The sequence below is a fragment of the Acomys russatus genome, chromosome 6, assembly GCF_903995435.1.
Source record: "Acomys russatus chromosome 6, mAcoRus1.1, whole genome shotgun sequence".
NCBI lineage: Eukaryota > Metazoa > Chordata > Mammalia > Rodentia > Muridae > Acomys > Acomys russatus.
This window is the reverse complement of record NC_067142.1, coordinates 67,141,949-67,165,436: the sequence shown is the minus strand read 5'-3', so window position 1 is coordinate 67,165,436 and position 23,488 is coordinate 67,141,949. Positions and strand designations below refer to the sequence as shown.

The window sequence follows — 23,488 nt, the reverse complement described above, 5'->3', positions numbered from 1 at the left end:
GAATGCAAGGCGGCATTCTGGGTCACCAGTTTCACACTCCCCAAGCTCAGCTCTCCCCAGCCCATCTGAGTATCTCCCTCCCTGCCCACCGCTGCGACGGCTTCCCCTTAGCTGGCTCATACTTAACCATCTTGCCCACGGTGAAGAATGACTCAGGGGGGCGGGGGGGGGGAAGAACACAGGGGCGATCTGTTTATGCTTCAGAGCAGATGCCCCAAGAGCCCTTACTTTAAGAATTAGTAATAATTAAAATAAGCCCTGCCACGGGGAGTTCCGCCCCCCCCCCCCCGCCTCCTTTGACCTACTCTAGCAAGGACAGCATCCTTGCATCCTCACAAAACGCAAAGGGTTAATTGCTGTGCGACAGGAATCCCTTCATGCATATGTAATGTAGCTATTACCTCCACTGACCCTCACGGCAAGCGGAGGACCAGTATTATTACTCCTGCTTTATAACAGAAAAGACTAAGCTACTAGCCTAAGGTCACAAGACCAAGGAGGGGAGAAAAAAAAAAGCAAAGCCAAAGTCCCTAGAGAGGCGACCAGGCTGTCATTTCCATCTTCATTTGCACTAACCAAATCGGCTCCCCCCGCCCCGCCCCTCGCAGGTCCATCTTGATTTTAAAGTTGCACAGTCCATCCCCCCACCCCACCCCCACGCTGACATGTTATTCCCTAGGACCCACTGTCCGCCAGATACACCAGCACCTGCGGCCTCCTTTGAACCGCATGGCTGCTTGCTCAAAAGGCTGTAGTCACAATCCTTTCGGTGGAAGTAGGCACTAGAATCAATATAGGAAAGTAGGGGAGGAGAAAAGGAAGGAGGGAAAGGGTTGGGGGGGGGGGGAAGAAGCTTGGGGAAGTTTATAAGCCTAACTGCTATAGCTGATCCAAGAGACAGTACAGAAACCAGGAATGTAGGTGTGGCTAACATTTCTAGGATATGAACAAAAATGCATTAAGAGATGGGTGGGCAAAGAAAAGGAGAAACGAATTAAAGGTGAAGTGAGAAGACTGTGTGTGTATATATATATATATATATATATATATATATGGTTATTTTTTAATGTTAAGACCGCAGATTCTGGAGTAGTAGTTCAGATAGTTCTTGTGCTTCCTGCCTGAGTTGCTGGATCTCCGGGAGCAGGGGACAGCTAAAGGACTCTGGTTCCATCTCCAGCTGAGCTTCTACCCCCTTCTAAACTGTTAAAGTCATTTCCTCTCTCTAGGCTCATTTCCTTCTCTGTACAATGAAAGCAGTAGAATCACCACCTACTGACCAGCCCACCCAAAGGTTTACAGTGATGAGAGACAAAGGGGCGACTTATTTCTGCTCTCCAATAAATGTTTCATTTCCTTTACCTTCTCTAGAATACGAACCTTGAAGGGAAACAGATTCCCACAGAACACATCCCAACGAAACAACAGTAGTGTGTGACACTCAAGAATCATGCATAGCACACCCAAGTGCCTGGGGTTTGGTCCCCAGCTCTGAAGGGTGGTGGCAGGGAAAATCAGACGGGTAAATACACAGGTGCTGACACACACTGACCAAGGAACAAACCAACCAGCCTCACTCAACCTCACACAAACACACCTCGAGAAAGTCATGCCCCAGCATGCGAGCCGGTTGTTTCTCAGGAAAGGGAGTCTACAAAGAAACAGACTCTCACTCCCGGCAAGGGGGAGGGCAGAGTTCTGGCTCTAAGGAGATCCAGTTAACCAACAAACTCAGTCTCCCCCAGGGAAATCGTCACTCAGTCAACAGCGTTAATTAAGGACTAGTTGTTCAAGAAAGGAATTCTCAATGCGATGATCAGAGAAATTTTAAGAGAATTAATCCCTTCTTTAGACGCTGAACCACAACATTAATCCCATAAGGTCCACAATTTAACAAAAGTGAGAGACCCCTTCTGAAAAAGCCAGGAAAGGAAACCTTTCCTACCCCACCCCCACTACATTTCCTCCTAGGACACTTAAGCCCAAGGGGTCCGGGGTGAGAGGTTCAAGGTTTCTGAGTCGTCCGAAGATGTCGCAGGGCCAGGGTGAATGGCTAGCGAGATAGTTTGGGTGTAGGAAGGGTCCTCGGGCAAGAGTGAGAAACCCAGAAACGTGGACCCTCCCAGTTATTTCTCTAGCGGAGAGGTTAGGTCCCGGCCCCGGTGTGGGAGGTGGGAGTCACAGACCATCCGCTTGGGGGAGGGGAGCCAGCCAGTTTTCAGGTGGGGGAGGGGAAAGGAGAGTGACCAGACCCGGGCGGAAAAGTGGACTCCAAAGGGCGAGGCAGGCAGGCAGGTTCCTGGACTTCTCCCTTCCCGTGGGGGCGTAGGGAGCGCCTCCTTCCAACCTTTAACGAGACCCACTTACTCCTCCAAAAACTCTGGGAACTCACCCAGAATCATAGACGTGAAGAGAAACAACAGTTTCCTCCCGGCTTTCCCCTTGGTGCCCATTGCAATTACAACGCCGACGCGACGGGCGCCGCCACTCTGCTGGGAATGGCTTCGCGATCCACGGCGCTGGGACTGGAGTCCGCCTGCTAGGTTGAGCCCGGCCCGCCTTTCTCTCCACGCCCGGTGGGCGGCGCCCGGCCGCCCCGCGTTCCAATTGGTGAAAAGAGAGGGCACTCCAATGAGTGACTCACCGTACTCAGGTGCAACCCCGAACCTTCTTCCCTCTTGAGTCTGATTGGTGCTTTTCTTCCCGAGAGACCTCTAGTTGGCCCAGGAGACTGTCGCTTAAGGAAGCCGAGGCCACCTCTTCCACAGGTAAGGGCATCCCTATTGGGCGGTCGCGCTTGCAGAGAGAACATTTCAGACTGGACGGGCTCTTGATACTTATCGCTAAGGAGGGAGGAGTAAGGAGGAGGTGAGAAAGGTCAACAGGCCCGAGAGATGCAGGAACGTGCTTGTTTTATTTTTTGCCCATTACTTTTAAGTTGTTTGGTAAGTGCAAACCATAATATGGGAAGGCGTAGGGAGACCGATTGAGATACCTTGACTGCCCCAAACTGGGTTGCTCTATCCTCCCCGTTACCTTCTCTCAAAAAGAAACTTAAATACGCGGAAACAGAAAAACATGCAGATAATAAAAGCTGACCTACACGTTCTGAGATTTTAGGGAGGCGGCCAGTCTTCTCAAAAGCAGCTCCTTCATTTTGCTCCCCTACTTTGTTAAGGGGGGGCCAGACTAGTCTCACGTTCCCCAAGGCTGCAGAGCCAGCTCCTACCCAGGCCCTTTAAACATTTTCCTAATTATCTGTTAACTGGTAAAAAATGTAAAACTTGCTGTTATTTTAACCGAGTAACCGAGGTGCCTACATTGTAAAAATATATTGCCTGCTAAGCCCTCAACTAACTACATCCTTCTCGCCTTGAGCTCCATGCGGAAGTCTAGGGAAATAAGAGCCTTGAGGCCAGCTGTCCTGGATCAAGCCCAGTCTCTAACAGATACTCCCTTGCTTAACCCATCCTATTAAAATTCGATTAAAATGACCTCCAAGACTCACCAAAGCCCCCCTCACCTTGCTGTTTACACCCTTTAAATATGCACTACAACTTCCTCTCCAGATGCAGAAAAGAATGAACCATCTCTTCCTCCCTCCCTCTCTTTCTCTCATTTGTTTTTGTTTTTCGAGACAGGGTTTCTCGGTGTAGCCTTGGCTATCTTGGCTATCCTGGTCTCACTTTGTAGACCAGGCTGGCCTCTGCCTCCTGAGTGCTGGGATTAAAGACGTTTGTCACCACACCCTCCTCTTGCGCTCTCTCTCTCTCTCTTTATTGTATGTGCATTGGAGTCTTGCCTGATTGTACGTCTGTGTGAAGGTGTCAAATCTTGGAGTTACAGACAGTTGTGAGGGAGCTGCCCTGTGGGCTCTGGGTCCTTTGGAAGAGCAGCCAGTACTGACCGTTGAGCCTCCCCTCCAGCCCCCATTCTCCCATCTCTTAAGTGAGTTTTCTCAGCTTCCTCCATGAACCTAACAGGAACTGGGAATAAAGTATATGATCTGTCAGTGGCTCCTGCGCTAGGCCTTACATTGCATTGGCTTTTGTTTTCTTCTGCCAGGGCTGCCTGCTGCCGACATAGCTGAGGCTGGCCTCAAACATCTGGATACTCCTGTAGAAAAGGCCATCCCACAGAGTAGCAGCCGCCTCTAATTCCAGCACAGAGGTAGGTAGAGGAAGACTGGGGCCTCAAGGCCAGTCTTAGGTAGCTAGTAAGTTGTAGGCCAGCCGTGGATTCATGGGACGCTGTCTCAGAAGAGGAGGAGCAGCAGGAGGAGGGTGGTGTTAAAGCAACTCCTACTCCTTTGCCTAAGGTAAGTGTCCTCTTGGAGGCTTACTGCCTCCGTCTGCTAACCTACACCTAGTCCTGGAAGCTCCTAGCCTCTGTACAATCTTATCTAGGCCTAGAATGTTTTCAGCCTGACTTACTGCTGAATAGGCTCACCCTTTCAAGCTCTTTCTAAGCTCTGGCCGGCCAATTCAACTCAGCTGTTCTGCTCAAAGTCCTCTCCAAGTGGACTGATTCAATCTGGTTTATCTCAGTTTCTTTCTTTCTTTCTTTCTTTCTTTTTTTTTTTTTTTTGAGACAGGATTTCTCTGTGTAGCCCTGGCTGTCCTGGACTCACTTTGTAGACCAGGCTGGCCTCGAACTCACAGCGATCCACCTGCCTCTGCCGGGGATTAAAGGCATGAGCCACCACGCCCAGCTCTCTCAGTTTCTCACTGAATTGTTCTTCTGGGCCTCATACTAACTTTGGCAATCTGTTCTTCTGGCTCCTTCTCATTCTCTGGCTCCTTCTGCCTTCACCTATGTCAGGCTTGCTCTCTCTTCAGCCTCCCTCTGTAAAACTCTTCTTCTAAAAATGCCTTCTAAATTCTGTGAACTGAACTGCCTCTCAATTCACTGACTCAACCCAACAGAGATCTGCATGCCTCTGTTTCCTGAGTGCTAGGATTAAAGGCCTATACACCACACCAAGACCTTTGCCTGAAACTTGCTCTATACCAAGCTGGCCTCGAACTCAAAGATCTGTTTGCCTCTGTCTCCTGGCTTAAAGACCTGTCTGTATTCCAGCCCAATGAGGAAGACCTAAAAGGTCTTTGGATGTGATCTCTTGCCAGAGTAGCCATGTTCTGAATTAAAATTCCTCTACAGGGTAGGAAGGAAACAAACAAAACCATAGTGTTGTATGCTTGTAATCCCACCATTATAAAGATGGAAGCAGGAGGATGAGGAGTTCAAGGCTATCCTTAACAGGTAGCAAATCTGACAATAGCCAGTGCTACAAGAGACCCCATTTCGGCCAGGCGGTGGTGGCACACACCTTTAATCCCAGCACTCGGGAGGCAGAGGCAGGTAGGTCACTGTGAGTTCGAGGCCAGCCTGGTCTACAGTGTTAGTCCAGGACAGCCAAGGCTAAACAGAGAAACCTTGTGTCAAAAAAAAAAAAAAAAAAAAAAAAACCCAAGGATTTATCATATACACACAGTGTTTTGCCTGCATACACATCAGAAGAGGGCACCAGATCTCATTACAGGTGGTTGTGAGCCACCTTGTGGTTGCTGGGAATTGAACTCAGTACCTTTGGAAGAGCAGCCAGTGCTCTTAACCTCCGAGTCTTCCCTCCAGCTCTTGCTTTTGTTCTTCAGGATAAGTTTTCTCTGTATAACCCTGGCTGTCCTGGTGCTTGCTCTGTAGACCAGACTGGCCTTGAACTTAGAGCTCTGCCTGCCTCTGCCCCCTAAGTACTGCCAATAAAAGCATGTGCTGCCACCACCGGCTTTTTGGTGTTTTTTTGGTTTTGAGACAGGATTTCGCTGTGTGGTCTTGAACTCACAGATTAAAGGCATGCACTACCAAGCCTGACCGGCAGTAAATCTTATAACTCCCATTTTACAAATAATAAAAGAGATGTAATAGTTAAAAGCACCTTGGTGGTAACTACTCAGTTACAGTAAGCCAGACCTAGAACCCAACACTCCCCTTCAAAATTATTAAGCTCATTAACCTAAGCATACCATGTTCTGGTTTCATTGTTAGTTTATAACAATGAAATCCCTCTCTCTCTCTCTCTCTTTTTTTGGAGACAGGGTCTCTCTGTGTAGCCTTGGCTGCCCTGGACTCGCTTTGTAGACCAGGCTGGCCTTGAACTCACAGCGATCCGCCTGCCTCCGCCTCCCGAGTGCTGGGATTAAAGGCGTGCGCCACCACCGCCCGGCCTGAAATCCCTCTCTTTAAAAAGCTAAGCCTAAAAAGAAAAAAACAAAGCAAGCCAAGTGAGTGAGTCTCCTGTGTAGTAAGGGTTACTGTTTTGCATCTGCGTCCTTCTTGTTATTTTTCATCTTTCCTGAATTCAAAAACCCTTTTGAACTCAGCAAAACTCCTGCCAAACACATTCTCCTAGTTCTTACGAAATCCAGAGGGCTTGAAGGCCTGGACGCTTCCCAAGCAGAAGAAATGATGAGTGAAGGCCGGGGTCAGAAAGGACTATATAGTCTGTTGGGGTCACTAAGGACACCAGGCTGGTGGGAGCAAGCCCTGGCAGGACAGTTTGGTAAGGCAGGTGAAGGCAAATCTGAACCACAGATTGCTCAGAGTCCAGATGGGACATGTTCCAGTCACTAGGGAACAGAGACAAGACGTAAATTATCAACTCTCTGATAACAAATGTTACTTCAAGGTTAAACAGGCAGCCATACTTCGGAAGGGCTGAACTTAGGAGATCCTGAAGGTCAGAAGATTAGCAAGGCTCAACAGACATCTACCGAGGAGGCATTGGAGGTAGAGAAAGGGTTCCTACCTTTAAGACACCCATTGAGGATAGAGAAATAAGCAACAAGAAGATGTAATGTGAGCGAGTGAGGTGGCGCTTCTTTAATCCCAGCACTCAGGAGGCAGAGGCAGGCGATCTCTGTGAGTTCAAGGCCAGCCTGATCGACAAAGTGAGTCCAGGACAGCCAGGACTACAAGAGAAGCCCTGTCTTCAAAAACCAAAAACAAGAAAGAAAGAAGGAAAGAAAGAGTCATGGATACAATGACTTGATAACACTTGGGAAACACCAACCTGACAAAGTAGGATAAAGTGTGTCAGGGGTGGGAATCCTCTTTCATTTGAAAAAGAAAGCAGAGGGCTGGAGAGATGGCTCAGAGGTTAAGAGCACTGGCTGCTCTTCCAGAGGTCCTGAGTTCAATTCCCAGCAACCACATGTCAGCTCACAACCACCTATAATGAGATCTGGTGCCCTCTTCTGGCATGCAGGTATACATGCAGGCAGAACATTGTGTATCTAATAAATAAATATTTAAAAAAAAAAAAAGCAGAAAATGACAAAAGAACTATGTATAGCTGGTAAGCCGTGGTGTTCTGATGGCATAGCTATAAGAAAAAGAAAAGAAGCCGGGCTTGGTAGCACACGCCTTTAATCCTAGTACTCAGGAGGCAGAGACAGGCAGATCACTGTGAGTTCCAGGCCAGCCTGGTCTACAAAGTCCAGGACAGCCAAGGCTACACAGAGAAACCCTGTCTCGAAAAATCAAAAAAGAAAAAAGGAAAAGGAAAAGAAAAAATGTAAAGGGTTGGGTAATGAATTGGAGCAACCTATGGGTTATGAACCAACTGCTTAATGAGGAAGAAAGAGATTTCCTCTCAGTCATCAGCCATGTGAAGGGCCTTGTCAGTTTACTTTTAGGAGTCTCTCTCTCTGTTTTGTTTCTTTGGTTTGGTTTGTTTGTTTGCTTGCTTGTTTTGTTTTGTTTTTCTGTGTAGCCTTGGCTGTCCTGGACTTGATTTGTAGACCAGGCTGGCCTCAAACTCACAATGATCCGCCCACCTCTGCCTCATGGGTGCGCCGCCAAGCCCAGCTCTAGGAGTCTCTTTAACCCTTAGCTATAAAGCCACAGGAAATGAAAGAAAGATGTTGGCAGGCCAGGAGGGCAGCAAGGACACTAATTTAAGCTGATAGAAGATAGAAAGTTGGTGCCTCGAAGCTAAGCTTGCTGGAACATCCTGTTATCCCAGGCAAGTGTAGAAGGCTCATGCATTTTAGACCATCCTGAGCTATGTAGTGAGACTTTAATGGCGGGGCGGGGGGTGGGGGGGTGGGGGGGGCTGAGTTATAATCTTAGCATTTCAGGAGCCTGAAGCATGAGGATTACAAATTTGAGGCCCAAAACAGTGTGTAGAGTGTAGACAGGATAACTGGGAGGAGGCACTTATTTAGACAGAGCTTGTGTGGGGAAGTGGCTACAAACCAGCATACTCAACGCAAAGGAAATGAACACAAAGCACAGTGCGACGTGTCTGTAATTCCAGCACTTTGAAGAGTCTGAGGCAGGAGACTCACGGGTTTGAGGATGAAAATGTAGTTGTTGGTAGAGTGCTTGCCTGGCACGCAGGAAGTCTTGGGCTCAATCCTCAACATTATTAAAAACAAAAACAAAAACAAAACAAACAGGGCATCCTGACTCCTCCCACTTGTAGTCCTAGCATTTGGAACAGGACACAGAAGGATTACCGTGAGCTGGAGGCCAGCCAGGACTACACAGCAAGACCCTGCCTCACCCCCTACACTTTTTAGTTTAAAAAGAAAAGAATTCATTTTATTTCAGCAGATCCTTTTTTTTTTTTTTTTTAATGTTAGGCTTCTTGTACGTGAATGAGTATTTATATCTGTGTATGCATGTGCCTGATGCTTGTGAAGGTCAGAAGAAGGTATCACATCTCCTGGAACTGGAATTGTCAATAATTGTGATAGGCTATGTGGGTGCTGGGAATTGAACCAGGCTCTCTGTAAGAAATGCTCCTGGCCGCACGTGGTGGTGCATGCCTTTAATCCCAGCACTTGGGAGGCAAAGGCAGGTGGATCGCTGTGAGTTCGAGGCCAGCCTGGTCTACAAAGCGAGTCCAGGACAGCTAACGCTACACCGAGAAACCCTGTCTCGAAAAACCAAAATAAATAAATAAATGCTCTTGACCATTAAGCTACCTCTCCAGCCCCCAGTAAGTGCTTCTTGAAATCATATTTTATTTACGTATGTGTCAGAGGACATTTGCAAGAGTTGGTTCTTTTCTTCCACCTGTGGGTCTTGGGAATGTAACTCAGGATGTGTTGGCAGCAAGTACCTTTATCCACTAAACCATCTTACCAGTCTAGGGCTGGATTCAATCCTTGGCACCACATAAAATGGCACACGCATGTAGTTTCAGCAGTCAGGAAGTGGAGACAGGAATATCAAAGTTCAACTCAACTATATGAGACCCTGTCTCCAAAAACTAAATTAAAAAGTTTAACGTATATAAGCCCATTTGGTTTGTCAAAAACAAAATCCTTCCATGAACTAAGCATTCACAAAACTGTATGTATGAAAGTAAATTATGTCTCATAATTATAACCGTAAAGAAATGTCATAGCAGGCGCAGTACACGCCTTTAATCCCAGCACTCAGGAGGCAGAGGCAGGGGGATCCCTGTGAGTTTGAGGCTAGCCTGGTCTACAAAGCAAGTCCAGGACAGCCAGGGCTGTTACACAGAGAAACCCTGTCTCAAAAAAAAAAAAAAAAAGTTATGATTTATAATAAAGATAATTGGAGCGGTGAATAGACTCACAACTAGGAGAAAAATTAATTAAACCCCAGGAAAGATTTCCCAGTCTGTTGGCGGCACTTACCTTTTACCAGAGGCTGAGGTTAATACCACTCTTATCTCCAGATCGGGGGTCTGTGAATGAAGCTCACTGTGAACACCTGGTGAGCGTGAGCAAACAACTAAACCCAGAAATGTGGGGCTGAACTCAAGTAGCTCAGGAGAAAGAAAACTGGAGAATCCAGGTGGGTGGAAAGAATTTACAGTGTGGAGCCAGGCGTGGTGGCGCATACCTTTAATGCCAGCACCCGGGAGGCAGAGGCAGGTGGATCGCTGTGAGTTCGAGGCCAGCCTGGTCTACAAAGTGAGTCCAAGATGGCCATGGCTACACAGAGAAACCCTGTCTCGAAAAACCAAAAAAAAAAAAAAAAAAAAGAGTTTACAGTGTGGACTGGAGGGCTGGCTGCCACCCAAAGCTAGAGGCAGAGAAAAAGGAAATAAGACAGCAAAGAAACCAGGGCATGTCTGATAAAATTGCTTTAATCTCTTGAAAAGATGGATTTGGGCTGAAGAGATGGCTCAGAGGTTAAGAGTGCTGGCTGCTCTTCCAAAGGTCGTGAGTTCCACTCCCAGAAACCACACAGTAGTTCACAACCATCTATAATGAGATCTGGTATCCTCTTCTGGTATGCAGTCATTACTTGCAGACAGAACACTGTATACATAATAAATAAATAAATCTTTTTTTTAAAAGTTGGATACATATCTGAGCCACCTTGCTCTTTTTTGTTGTTGTTTTTGTTTTTGTTTTTGGAAACAGCATTTCTCTGTGTAGCCTTGGCTGTCCTGGACCTGCTTTGTAGACCAGGCTGGCCTCAAACCCATAGATACACCTACCTCTGCCTCCCGAGTGCTGGGATTAAAGGCGTGGGCCACTGGGCCCAGCCTTATTTCTTTTCTTTTCTTTTTTTTTTTTTTTTTTTTTTTTTTTTTTTTGAGACAGGGTTTCTCTATGTAACAGCTCTAGCTGTCCTGAAACTCGCTCTGTCATGCAGGCTGGCCTCGAACTCATAGAGATCCACCTGCCTCTGCCTCCCAAGTGCTAGGATTAAAGGCGTGCACCACCACCACCCGGCTTTATTTCTTTACTTTCTTTCAGAGCCTAAATGGCACTATGTAGTCCTTTATAGAAAGTGTGTGTATTGTTGCTATAAATTTATAGCTCCACAGCCACAATTCCATCTCCTTCATATTTTGGGGTGCAGTTAGTACTATAGGCCTAGTGGTCATCTCAGTCCTAGAGTAGTGTTTAGAAAAACTCTGAATCCAATCCCCAGCAGTACCATAAGAAACAAAAGAAAAAAAAGCACTAGGGATAAATAGGACACATGCCTATAATAAAGCTATTTGGAAGTTTGAGGCAGGAGGATCACAATTTCAAGGCTAAATCAACTGCAAGATTAAGAGATGGCTCAGAAGTTAAGAGCACTGGCTGCTCTTCCAAAGGTCCAGAGTTCAGTTCCCAGCGACTTTTGAGCAAAACCACATGATAACTCACAATAATCTATAATCATATCTGGTACCCTCTCCTGGTATGCAGGCAGAACACTGTATACATAATAATTTAAAAACAAAAACTGTTCTGCTACTTTTGCACAAAAGTTGCCACAGACAACACATAAAGGGATGGCAATGGCAGCAGTTTGTTGACTCTGGTCTACAGCAGTGGTTGTTTATAGCTTTGTATTGAAAACATCAGAGGAGCCCATCAAATCACAAATGCCCATGCTTTTTGTTATTGTTGGGGGTTGGGCAGGAGGTAAACTTTACTATGTAGCCCACCCTGGCCTTGACTCTTTGATCTTCCTGCTTCCTCCTAAGGACTGGGATTATACATGTCCTACCAGACAAAGCTAGGACGTTTCTTCTATAAAAAAATAAAAAGTTGGGCTGGAGAGATGGCTCAGAGGTTAACTTCCAAAGGTCCTGAGTTCAATTCCCAGCAACCACACGGTGGCTCACAATCATCTATACTGAGATCTGGTACCTTCTTCTGGCATACAGGCACACATAATAAATAAATATTTAAAAACAAAAATAAATAAAAGTTATGTGTATGAATATCTTGCTTGCAAGTATGTCTGTATACCATGTGCAGTCCTGGTACCCAAGGAGGCCAAAAGAGGGCATCAAGTCCTTGGAACTAGAGTTACACAGTTAGGTTGTCAGCTGCCATCCGCATGACTGCCAAGAACCAAATGCACATCCTCTGCAACCAAAAAAAAGGTGCTAATTTTTCTTTCTTTCTTGGGGGGCGGGGGCTCGAGACAGGGTTTCTCTGTGTAGCCTTGGCTATCCTGTACTCACTTTGTAGACCAGGCTGGCCTCGAACCCCCCTGCCTCTGCCTCCCAAGTGCTGGGATTAAAAGTGAGCACCACCACATCAGGCCACAAGTACTCTTCAGTCTTGCTCTGTTACCCAGGCTAGCCAAGAACTGAATCCCCAGGTTCAGCCTCCCAACTAACTGGGACTGTACACACCTAGCTCCAAGACTTTTTAGAACTACTAAGTGACTATTTGATGTGCATTCTGGGCTGGAAACTGCTGTTTTAGGTCAACTTTGGGTGTTCAGACTGCTCTAACGGGATGGTAGGGGACAGATGAATGGACAAGGATCCTGAGATAAACTGAGAACTAGATTGATATTGAACCGTTTTTCTCCCACCGGACAAATCAAATGCTTCTAGTGCTTGATTAAATGCTCTTTATTTGAGTTTTTCATATGTGAAGCACTACAGTGACTTGCCCAGGCCAGCAAGGTGGCCATGAGAAAGGTCACAACCCGGAAGTGCTTTACCTAGCCCTCTTTCTCCAGCCATTCCTTATAGGCCCCCGCATAGTTTCGAGCCCTGTGGAGGAGAAAGAGTGTTGAGGGAAGCCCAGGCCCAGGAGGCGGCTCCCAGTGAGTTCCCAGCTAACAAGCCTTTGTCATACCCTGTGTATCCAAGGCCTTGTGCCAGCTGTGTGGCCTGGAGGCCCCTCCTGCCCATCTGACAGAAGAAAATAAGATTCTTGTCTTCGAGCTTTGGCTTCTCAGCACAGTACGAAGCCTGGAAAACAGCCGGGGCCATGTTCAAGGCGATTTCCAACTCAGACACTGAGTGAAGACAAAACGGAAAGCCAGTGGCACACTGAGGTGCACAAGAAGGGCCCGAAAGCCCGGGGTCCTGGCGGTGACCAATCTGCAACGATTGTCCAAACGTGTCGAGCGGCCACCTCCACTTCATACCTCTAAAAGAACAGCCTACCAGTGCGGGGAGTTAGGCCAACAAGCACCCACTTCCTGAGTCGTAAGGAGGCAGTGGAGAGTCGTGTGGATTAGAGTTTACAGCTTCAGGGAAGTCAAGCATACAGCTTTTGATCTGTTCCTCTGGCCACCTGCTCTCCCCTCAAACTGGATAAGCTAGTTCCGCTGCCAGGATGCAGCTCCATTCAGCCTTTCTCTAGGGAACTCGAGGGGTGGCTTGAGCAAATATAAGGCCTCCTCTATCTCTACCAGCACCGTCCCCACTCCATCCTCAGTGAGGCCCCTTTAGCTAAAACCATCATGGACCGTCCCTCTGCCAACGCAGGAAATTCTGTACCAGGGATGTTGAGTGCCCCAGGGATGGTACCAGCTGCGGCCTCCTCGCGAGATCGAACATCGAAGAGCCGGGCCCTGCCTGAGGCTAGGAGTGAACGGAGCTCAGAGAACGAGACTGTAGGCACTGAGAAAGAGGACACAAAAGACTTAAAGAGGGCTCGGGAATATGTCTCTTGTGGCCTGTGTGCCCCTCCCTGTGGAGCTGTTTATGAGGAACAGCAAATACCTCACCCTCACATCCCGGGGGGATTCCCAGGTACCTCCAGTCATGGTTCCAGCAACAGCAATTGTGTGACTGTGACGCAGGAATGCAACCCGAAGCATCTCCCGCTCCCTCCCTGAGCCCAATCAGAGACCGGAACCGGAAGCAAAGGCATGGCCTCTGGAGGACACACACACAGCGCGCAGGAGTACCTGTCGGTGATACGGGTAACACCAGCCCATAGCTGAAACCTTTAATGACTTGCCAGTGTGGGCCGGAAATTGACATTCAGGTTTGGCACAGGTAGCAGGGCTCTGGTTAATGAGTATGGGCTCAGTAGCACCCCAGCCCAAGGCTGACCCAGCCCTTACTGGTCAAAGAGTAATATGCATTCTCCCTTCCCCCAAGAGCCCACAAAAAGAGGGAAACAGACAACTGTGGCTCTAAACAATTTTATCTTTAAAAAAAAAAAAAAGTAAAGAAATAAAAAGAACCAACCCCAGAACGGGGCAGGCCCCCAGTCAGCCCCTGCCTATAGTCCTCCCTGGCTCCAGAGCCTTCTGCAGAGGCCTCAGCTGCTCGATGAGCTGAACCCTCTCACTCACTACTCATGGGATAGCAGCCACTTAGCATCCTCCCTGCCTCCTGAATACACCTGCTCCCCAGAGTCATGAGGTGCGTATCTTGGCTTCTGCTCCAGAGGAGGAAGCAGTGAAGTGCTAGACCTGCAGAGTGCCCGCTGACCCTCTGCTGGGCGCTCTAAGCAAGCACAGGCAAGCCCAGATTTAGTGTGTCCAGTGTCCATCAAGGGGACAGCACATGCAATGTGCAAAAGGGGCACAAGCGCCCAGGGACTGCACGGTGGGAGCAAGCAAGGCTGTCGGTACATGTCCACGGAGTGTCTCACACCGTTCTCTGCAGACTACCACACCACAGGGCCTCCGCTCCAAGACACGCTTGCCAAACTCCCCCAGCCCCACGCCAGAAGGAGGCAGTGGAGGGAAGGGGCATATGCGATTAGTCTGCTGCTCCCAGCTGCCTGCAGTTCTAGGGCCCAAAGCCCAGAGTCTCCATAGTTAGTTGCTGTCATTCTTGATGACGACCTCTAATCCATGGTGCCGTAACTGAGCTCGGAGCAGCAGGTTCTTGTTTTTAAGATCTTCCACCTGCATAGAAAGGAGGCAGTAATGGAAACGGTTAGCGGGGCGCGGGGGGGAGGGGGTGGGGAAGAAGCGCCTTGAACTCGCGCGCGCACGCGCACACACACACACACACACACTCTGCTAAGAAGGGCAATGCAAAGCATTTCCTAGGGACTCCGAACTGGGTGAACTGGGTCAGCGGCTGCAGCGCTGCCAAGGGGCCCGCGCTGGCGTCAGCCTGACCTGCTGTCGAAGCACGTCATTGTCTAGCTGCAGCTGATCCAAGCCCTGCAGTTCTTCAGACAAGCGATGGTTGCTCTGCCGCAGCTCCTGGATGTAATCACAGGCTTTGGAAAGGATTCCGCCTTTACTCTGCAAGGCGAAGAAGGCAAGAAAATGAGGGCCAAGCCTTCTGGGACCACGCTTACTTCCCACGAGCACTGGGGATCAGAACAGGGATGCAACACCTCAGAGAGTATTATGGAAAGAGGGCTGGCCGTGTCCGCCCCACTCGCCCCCATTTCTGGAAACAATGCCAAGAGACCCTGCCTGTTACCAGGGTCTTGCCATGACCTGGCCAGACTTGGTGCTCTCCATAGAACAGTCTGGGATGATTTTGGACAGCTGTACAATCCAGTTGTTGATCTTGTCCCGGCGGCGGCGCTCCACTGTGGGGCCAAGTGAGGGACACTGTGACTCGGCAGGACATGACCAGCCCTATCGCCTCCGCACTGTAGTTCCCAACTCAACACAGGCTGTTCCTGGCTTCACACCTGGATATCACCTACCTTCATTGTGCTGAGCCCTGCGCTTCTCATCTCGAGTTGTCCTGGGAGCCTCTGACTTACTGATAATAGAGTTCAGGGTAGCCGGACCAAGGAAGAGGCAAAGAAGCAGGCAAAACAAGAGTGGTGTTTAGGGTGAAGAATTCTATAAGATTTAGCCAGCACTGAGACTATTAACATTAGGTATTATTAATCATAATGACTAATTCACTCACGGGGAGTAAGGATGGGTCCTGGGGGCAATCGATCGCTGGCTCCCTCCCTGTAATACTTCTTGTGGTGACATCATCACAAAGAATTGACCTGGGAAGATATAAGGTAGGTTTTGTCAGTCAGGACCTGGGACTAGGAACCTCACCAGGACCTTGGGACCCTTTTGAGAACATACTCCCACCAGCTTGGAAAGCAGCTCAGACTCGCTACATCAATCTTAGTGATGACTAAAAGCCATGTGCTAAAGCCCAGAGGCCCTACCATACCCCACAGGCCTGTCCCTCCAGCCCCCAGCCTTGTGCAGCGTCTCACCAGTGCTAGGAGGGGTTGCCTGCCCCAGTAGTGCCTCTGAGCCCTGGGTGGTAACAACGGCGGTTGTACTCCCCGATGTGGTACCCCCTGACCCATCTCCCACTGCGGTGCTGGGAAAGTACGTGTAATGTGTTTCAGCCGCTGTTCCCTCTGTGTCAACTGCATCATCACTGGTGAACGCACCCTGGATCACTGCCTGAGAAGGGAAATGAGAGCAGGGTCCAGTCAGTCAGGGACTTACTCCCACTCCATCATCCTGAGTTTCTATCCTTTAGCAGAAAGAAGGAGAAACATAAAAAGCCATGTGCCCAAAAATAGCTCTGAATTCAACCCAACACAAAACTAAAGTGTTTTTGTTTTTGAGACAGGGTTTCTATGTGTAGCCTTGGCTGTCCTGGACTCTCTTTGTAGAGATCCGCCCACCTCTGTCTCCCGAGTGCTGGGATTAAAGGTGTGTACCACCACGCCCAGCTAAAACTTAAGTTTTAAGATATATTTTTATCTCTGGGTGTGGTGGCACACGCCTGTAATGCCAGCACTCAGAGAAGCAGAGGCAGGCAGATCTCTGAGTTGGAGGCCAGCCTAGTCTACAAAGTGAGTCCAGGTCAGAAGGCTACACAGAGAAGCCCTGTCTCAAACAAACAAAAACAAAAACAAACAAAAAAAAGAAGGCAGGCATGGTGGCACATGCCTTTAATTCCAGCACTCAGGAGGCAAAGACAGGCAGATCACTGTGAGTTTGAGGCTGGCCTGCTCTACAAAGTGAGTCTAGGACAGCCAAGGCTACATAGAGAAACTATTTCTTGAAAAAAACAAAAACAAACAGGAAAAAAAAAGAAAGAAAAGAAAAGGAGTTGGAGATCAGCACTGTCTGCTCTTCAGAGGTCCTGAGTTCAATTCCCAGCAACCACACAGTGGCTCACAACCACCTATGTGACCTAGTGCCCTCTTCTGGTGGGCAGGTGTACATGTAGATAGTGTTCTTTTATATAAATAAATACATCTTAAAAAATAAAGAGAAAAAAGGATTTTTATGTGTGTGAGTATTTTGCCTACAGGTATGTGTAAGCACTGTGTGTGTCTGGTGCTTGCGGACATCAGAGAAGGGCATTTGCGCCCCTGCAGCCAGATGATTGTGAGCCACCATGCAGTAATTAGGAACTGAACTCAGGTCCTCTGTAAGAGCAACAAGTGCTTTTAACCGCGGAGCCACCTCTCCAGGCCCAGTTGCATGTCTTTTGGGCATGATCTTGTCAATGACAAGGTAATGTCTCAATGAGAAAAGGTTGAACACATCTGGACCCAGTGCTTTGGGCCAAGGCAACCCACTGTTCCTGATTTCATGCCCCCTCCCTGTCTGCTCCCTAGTTCCTTAGCGCTAAGAGCTCTCTAGTCCTCTCACAGCCTATCCCCCTGTACCTGGGTCATAGACTGAGTGGCAGGGTAGCCACTGATGGCGCTAGTGCCCTCTGTCTGGCCATCCAGCTGCCCCTCAGACACCTGGATCACCCTGTACATCACCTAGAAGCGAAGAAGAAGGAGGTGGGGGTGGGAAGAGAAGACAAGAGTAAGTCTTAGAAAGTGCCTCTTGTATCGACTCCCTGCAGTCTTTCAGAGACACAGACTCAGTTGTTATCCCTTCTTCGCCATGTTGGGGCTTTAGCACACCCAGCCCCATACCAATCTCCAAGCCTCCGATTAATGTTTCCTCCCAAAGCCTACAGTTTCATATCATTCTCTAAGCCGCAGCTCCCCAAAACAAATTCATGCACCGCCCCCCCTCGCAACCTCAACCCCAGGTAACATCTGCAGCCACCTGGCCCCCTCCCTTACCTGGCCCCCCTCCCTTACCTGGCCCCCTCCCTTACCTGGCCCCCATTCTCAGTTCGGAAGACGTACTTGACGTTGGGGTCAGGGAAGGTGGCAGCTGACTGGATGCTGGCGATAGCTACGCTAGTTGGGTCCTCTCCAGTAGCCACTGCACCTAAATTAAAAGAGGCAAAGGCAGATCTGTGAGTTAACTGCCTTTCTCCCTGTTCTACTTACATGTCATTTTAAAGGAACACAGCATGGAGGAGAGAGGCCAGTCCACTGAAGACAGAGAGGCTATGATGGGCTCTTGGTCTTGACTTTTAATATTCACCTTCCTGAATCTGCACTGTCCCCTCTTCAGTTTCAGCTGTTTTCTGCTGCCTATTTGTGGTGAAACAAAAAATAAATGAAAGACGTGAGAAGCTTGCTGACCTAATAGCATGGTTTCCAAACTCACTGACATGCACAACAAATGTTAGGTTAGATAATAATAGTATTTATTACTGCTGGTCATGGTGGCGCATTCTTTCAATCTCAGCACTCAAGAGGCAATAGCAGGTGGATTTCTGTGAGTTTGAGGCCAGCCTGTCTACATAGTAAGTTTGAGGACAGCCAGGGCTATGTAGAGATATATTCTGTCTCAAAAAAAACAAAATAAAACAAAAAACTAGTAACTAAGTGTTTACCATGTACATAGACACCAGGCTATAAGCACTTTAAAAAAAAAAATTTTGAGACAAGGTTTCTCTGTGTAGCCTTGGCTGTCCTAGACTCTCTTTGTAGACCAGCCTGGCCTTGAACTCACAGTGATCCACCTGCCTCTCTCTGCCTCCCCAGTGCTTAGGAACTTTTTTGGTTTTTTGTTTTTTGTTTTTGAGACAGGGTTTCTCTGTGTATCCTCGGCTGTCCTCGATTCACTTTGTAGACCAGGCTTGTCTCTGCCTCCAACGTGCTAGATTAAAGGCGTGTGCCACTACACCCAGCTCCTTTTTTGTTTTTCAAGCCAGAGTTTTCCTTTATCTGGCCCTAACTGTCCTGGAACTTGTTCTGTAGAGCAGGCTAATCTTGAACTGAAGAGATTAGCCTGCCTCTGCTGAGATGAAAGGAATACACCACCACCTCCCAGCATACTATCTAGATACTAATACTAGCACATGAAATACAGTTTTATAGACAGGGAAGCTAAAACACATATCTGTTAAGTGATGGAGCTGGGGGACCTGAACTCAGGTCTTCCTCAATCTAATCCAGTCATTTTTGCATCCTCCCAGACCATCCCTCTCTCTTCCCAGACACGACTTCTTCACTTACCCCTTCATCTCTCCGTGAGGGGGCTCATCCGAGGAGCTGGTCTTTTCTTGGAGGTCTTTGTATCTCCTGACTCAAAGGCTTGAGTGCTAAATCCTGGCGGAAATCGTAGAGTGGCAGTGAGGCTAGGCAGTGAACAGCTTTCCAGGTTCAGGAACCTAGGTCCAAGAAAACACAGCCAAGAAAATGAACCAATCATCTGCAAGGGACAGTCAGCTCCCCCCAATCCTGGTGGCAAGGGCTGGCCTGAAGCCATTGAAAAAAGAGACTCTTACTGGGCTCGGTGGTGCACACCTTTAATCCCAGCACTTGGGAGGCAGAGGCAGGCAGATCGCTGTGAGTTGGAGGCCAGCTTGATCTACAAAATGAGTCCAGGACAGCCAAGGCTACATACACAGAGAGACCCTGTCTCGAAAAAAAAAAAAAAAACAAAACAAAAACAAAAAAATAAGAAAAAGCAACTCTTCTGCTGGACGTTGTGGAACATCTGTAATACCAGCACCAAGAAAAAAAAGAGAGAGAGAGACAGAATACTAGGTGTGCTTGCTCATGGCTGTGATACCAACACTTGGGAAGTAGAGGCCATCCTGGATTGCAAAGCAAATTTCAGGCCACATTGGGCTATAGGAATTTGTCTCAGACAAAACAAAACAACACAAAGTAGGAGATGGTTCAGGGGCAAAAGCACTTGGAGTGGAAATCTAAGACCCGAGTCCTAAAACCAACACAAGAAAGGGATGCAGTAGCGCAGGCATATGTGATCACAGTACCCCTCATGAAGAGATGAGCAGCAGAGATGTAGGGGTGGAGACTGTGTCTCTATCAAGGTGGACCAACAAGAACTGACATCCTAAGGTTGTTCTCTGACCAAAATAAAGGTTGTAAGGTGGCTCAGCAAGCTGGGTGGTGGTGTCACATGCCTAATTCCAGCACTTGGGAGGCACAGGCAGGTAGATCTCTGAGTTCAAGGCCAGCCTGGTCTACAGACTACCTGAAAAAAACAAACAACAATAAAAAAAAAAAACGAAGGCAGATAGGTGCAGTGGCGCCAGGTTTAGGACAACCAAGGCTATACAGAGAAACCCTCTGTTAAAAAAATAAATAAAAATGAGCCGGGCGTGATGGTGCATGCCTTTAATCCCAGCACTCAGGAGGCAGAGGCCAGCAGATCGCTGTGAGTTCGAGGCCAGCCTGGTCTACAAAGTGAGTCCAGGACAGTCAAGGCTACACAGAGAAACCCTGTCTCAAAATCCAAACCAAAACAAAACAAAATTTAAAATGCTAGTCCCCACCAGGTGTTTTTTGGTGCACGTAGTCCCAGCACTCAGGAAGCAAAGGCAGACAGATCTGTGAGTTTGAGGCCAGCTTAGTCTACGTAGTGAGTTCCAGGACAGCCAAGGGCTATGTGTAGAGAGAACCTGCCTCAAGATAAAATAACAAAAAGAAATTCCATCCCTAAAATCCAGGAAGGGAAAAACAAACTTATTTTTGCCATTGAAAAACCAACCACCAGCCACAAAACCTAGATTTGGTTCTTGGGCACTATTCTGTCAGGGCTCTTGTTTTGGGGGAGTCCAGATTTATAGCATCTGTTACAAACACTGGAGCCCAAATGCATCATATTCAAGGCTTCTTTATTTTATTCATCAAGGCTTCCTGTAGAGCAACACAGTTGCTAAAATGTTGCCATGACAACTCCAAATCAACTAAGGCTCAGGAGGAAGGGGGGGAAAAAACCAACTCCAGGCTCAGGATTCTGAAGAAAAGACAACGGGGGAGGAATCCATCTACAATGTTCTGCTTTAGGACTCTTGACATCCCGCCAGAGAACGGGGAAAAACAAAGAACTAAGCAGACAGATGCCTCCAGCAAGAAACAGCTGCACCGTACAAAGCAATACAATAATCTCAACAAGAAAGAATCAAGATTTTTGTATAAATTCTCTATCCGTAAGATTCCCCAACCCTTTCTAATCCAACAAAGAAAATCTTAAATTTAGACGATAGCAAGCCTTGGAAAGACCGTGTGCAAAGCAAACGGTAACAATGACAACAAAAAAGAACTGAACGTTAACAGTAACAACAAAAAGGAACTGAAAGTGAAACTGTACAAAGTAACGCAGCAAAGGGAGGAAGCGGCAGGGTTTGGGGACCACCTAGGAGGAGGTCTCCATCCTCAACCGCGAGGAGAAAAAGCTTGTTGCTGGAGGAGGCAATGGAAGGGCCGGCAAGGCACCGGAGGCAACTGTTACAGCCCACAGCTGTCAGAGCAACTTCTGGAGCCACGCAGCAGCGGCGTTAGGCTACTTACTCAAATCTTGGTTGTACATCCGGAAGCGTTTCCTGAGCATTAAGAATATGTGACACGGAAATCAGCATAGGATGTTGTGGTTTGCACGCTCAAGGGGGGGGGGGCAGCAAATGCCCTCACTAAACACGGACGCAAAGGCAATAAAAAGCCCAGATCAAGTTCCCAAAGAAAACAGGCGCCGGGACCTTGCCTGAGAACGAGACGTCTCCCTGCAGGCCAACCAACTGGTAGTAGGCGCTTGGGGAGCTGAGCAACCCGGCCAGGCGCGCGCCCCGAAGCCCGCGCGGTGACCCCAGCCGGCCCAGCCCCGGCTGCTCCGCAGAGGAGACGGAGAGGACGCCGGGGACCTCCCCCAGGCCAGTGGGCTCGCAGCAGGACACCGCGGGAGGGTGGGACCTGTGCACTCCCGGGCAGGGAGCGGGAGCTCGGCCCACAAAGCAAGACAGAAGATAAAGAGTCAAGCACTGTCCCCTCCCCCAAAACAAAGGCATCGTGCGCCTGCGATGCCGGGCGTGAGAGACTGAAGCAAAACCAAAGCCGCCCCCGCCTTGCCGGTCCATTTCGTCTCCAGACTCCGGCCGGCTCCTACGCACTCACCGGCCCAGGCCGCTTCAGTCGCCAAGGTCCCCCGACAGCGTTCTCCTTCTCTGGATCTAGGTCTCTCCATAGACAGCTGCTCATGCGCAATCCCAGCCTGCGGCCATATTGGTGAGGGGCGGAAGTGTTTCCTCGACCCGCCCAGCCTCCTGCTGGCCACCGAGCCTCCGGGTTTCCGCTCGCTCTAAACTTGATGCGGGCTAAAGCTGACGGGGGTATGTCAGTTTTTACAGGTCCCGAAGAGAAACAATATCCCTGGGACGTCTCTAGAGTCCTAGCTGTTCTCAGTAAGAACCAGAAAGAAACGACCAAATTGTACTTCCATCTTAGTGCGAGGCGGAGCATTTTTAGTTCCAGTAAAAGGAAGTAAAGGAGAAACGGCGTTCTTAGACGCCATCTTTAACGAGGGCAAGGTGGGCCGCCATCTTGGATCAGAGCATCATTTTGAGGGGTTTCCGAGTGGACTTTGGGACATTTCTGGGCATACGTATATCTGGGTACATTCCTTTGTATTAGGTCAGCAATACACCAAAGACCTTATAGCTTCCAGTTTTCCTAAGGCGTGCTCACACACACACACACACACACACACACACAAAATTTTGATTACCATTTTTCTCATTCAGGGAGTTTACTCATAGTGGTTTTGGAATAGTGAAGTATAGAATAGCTGAAATTCAAATTACAAAACCATTCAAACCCTAAAATGACCTTTTTTTTTTTTTTTTTTAAGATAGTCTCTTTTTATGTAGTCCTGAACTGTCCTACGTAGACCAGGCTATTCTCTGGCCTTGCCCTAGCACCACCCCACCCCCCTTGTGCAGGGACTGAAGGCACATACCAACCACACCCTGGAAACTGCCACTTCTTAACTCTGAGATCTTTGATAAGCATTTTTACTTAATACAACTTAATTTTTTCATCTGTAAAATTGAAATGCCAATACTAACTTCACCGAGTTAAGTGGATTTAGTAAATTTAAGGGCAAAGTTTTTATGTTCATAAACTAGCTCAATTCCTGGCAGTTCATCCTGGCAGATGAACATTATGTAAATAAAGTTTCTCTTCCCCATTTCTCAACCATCATGAACTCAGTTCTACTGTCTAGCTACAGGTCTCCATGACAACTGAGGAAGAACATCTAAACAAGAAAAAAAAACCACAAAAACGAAATATATACGTTTTGGCAACATTCAAATGTGATACTTTTCACCCAAATCTTTAGTAAGAGTAAAACTGGGCTGGAGAAATGGCTCAGTGGTTAAGGGTACCACCTGCTCTTCCAGAGGTCCTGAGTTCAATTCCCAGCAACCACATGTTGGCTCACAACCATCTATAGTGTTATCTGATGCCCTCTTCTGCAGATAAAGCACTCATATGCAATAAATAAATCTTTAAAAAAAAAAAAAGAAGAGTAAATCCATACACTATTTAAATTTTTTTTATCAACATTTATTATCAATCACCATTGCTAAATGGAGCCTGTAGCCCCTGCCTGTGCAGAGAAACAGTGCCAGGGCCACTGGGATGACATTCCTCTTTCCTAAAATGGGAGGAGGTTATTCTAATGAGAAAAA

General features: G+C 48.0%; 3 protein-coding genes across 6 annotated transcripts in view; all 3 read right to left on the bottom strand.

The window, feature by feature from the left end:
• F11r (F11 receptor) overlaps positions 1-2,556 on the bottom strand; it is a 28,090-nt gene extending 25,534 nt beyond the window's left edge. Inside the window, exon 1 of the mRNA XM_051147881.1 lies at positions 2,393-2,556. Within this exon, the coding sequence (XP_051003838.1) occupies positions 2,393-2,453 (61 nt within the window). The 5' untranslated portion in view covers positions 2,454-2,556. The remainder of the gene's footprint in view (positions 1-2,392) is intronic.
• A 9,781-nt stretch (positions 2,557-12,337) lies between these two features.
• Tstd1 (thiosulfate sulfurtransferase like domain containing 1) lies at positions 12,338-13,788 on the bottom strand. 2 transcript variants are annotated; one of them, XM_051147879.1, is made up of 4 exons: positions 13,462-13,788; positions 13,232-13,354; positions 12,582-12,744; positions 12,338-12,496 (listed from the first exon to the last, which is right to left on the bottom strand). In XM_051147879.1, the coding sequence occupies exons 1-4, from the start codon at positions 13,718-13,720 to the stop codon at positions 12,445-12,447; spliced, it is 597 nt and encodes a 198-aa protein (XP_051003836.1). In that variant the 5' UTR covers positions 13,721-13,788; the 3' UTR covers positions 12,338-12,444. The 2 variants fall into 2 exon arrangements, with proteins under 2 accessions (XP_051003836.1, XP_051003837.1); XM_051147880.1 differs by having other exon boundaries at positions 13,491-13,642.
• A 133-nt stretch (positions 13,789-13,921) lies between these two features.
• Positions 13,922-22,081, bottom strand: Usf1 (upstream transcription factor 1). Of its 3 annotated transcripts, none has more exons than XM_051147876.1 (11): positions 21,912-22,081; positions 19,008-19,162; positions 18,028-18,077; positions 17,753-17,868; positions 17,304-17,405; positions 15,885-16,080; positions 15,575-15,662; positions 15,363-15,421; positions 15,148-15,242; positions 14,818-14,946; positions 13,922-14,598 (listed from the first exon to the last, which is right to left on the bottom strand). In XM_051147876.1, the coding sequence occupies exons 2-11, from the start codon at positions 19,013-19,015 to the stop codon at positions 14,509-14,511; spliced, it is 933 nt and encodes a 310-aa protein (XP_051003833.1). In that variant the 5' UTR covers positions 19,016-19,162; positions 21,912-22,081; the 3' UTR covers positions 13,922-14,508. The 3 variants fall into 3 exon arrangements, with proteins under 3 accessions (XP_051003833.1, XP_051003834.1, XP_051003835.1); XM_051147877.1 differs by lacking the exon at positions 21,912-22,081 and adding an exon at positions 21,315-21,873; XM_051147878.1 differs by lacking the exons at positions 19,008-19,162; positions 21,912-22,081 and having other exon boundaries at positions 17,784-17,868.
• Between the last annotated feature and the right edge of the window lie 1,407 nt (positions 22,082-23,488).

What these genes read in the sequence shown, in the direction of transcription:
- Usf1 (XM_051147876.1), bottom strand. An exon ending in GAACTGAGAATGGGGGCCAG is followed by an intron (nt 17,406 to 17,752) that starts GTAAGGGAGGGG and finishes CTTCGCTTCTAG; the next exon opens with GTGATGTACAGGGTGATCCA. An exon ending in GGCAACCCCTCCTAGCACTG is followed by an intron (nt 15,663 to 15,884) that starts GTGAGACGCTGC and finishes ATATCTTCCCAG; the next exon opens with GTCAATTCTTTGTGATGATG.
- Tstd1 (XM_051147879.1), bottom strand. Translation starts at nt 13,720, where the DNA reads ATGTCAATTTCCGGCCCACACTGGCAAGTCATTAAAGGTTTCAGCTAT. An exon ending in TGGGGCACTCAACATCCCTG is followed by an intron (nt 12,745 to 13,231) that starts GTACAGAATTTC and finishes GTCTTCACTCAG; the next exon opens with TGTCTGAGTTGGAAATCGCC. An exon ending in CAAGGCCTTGGATACACAGG is followed by an intron (nt 12,497 to 12,581) that starts GTATGACAAAGG and finishes TCTCCTCCACAG; the next exon opens with GGCTCGAAACTATGCGGGGG.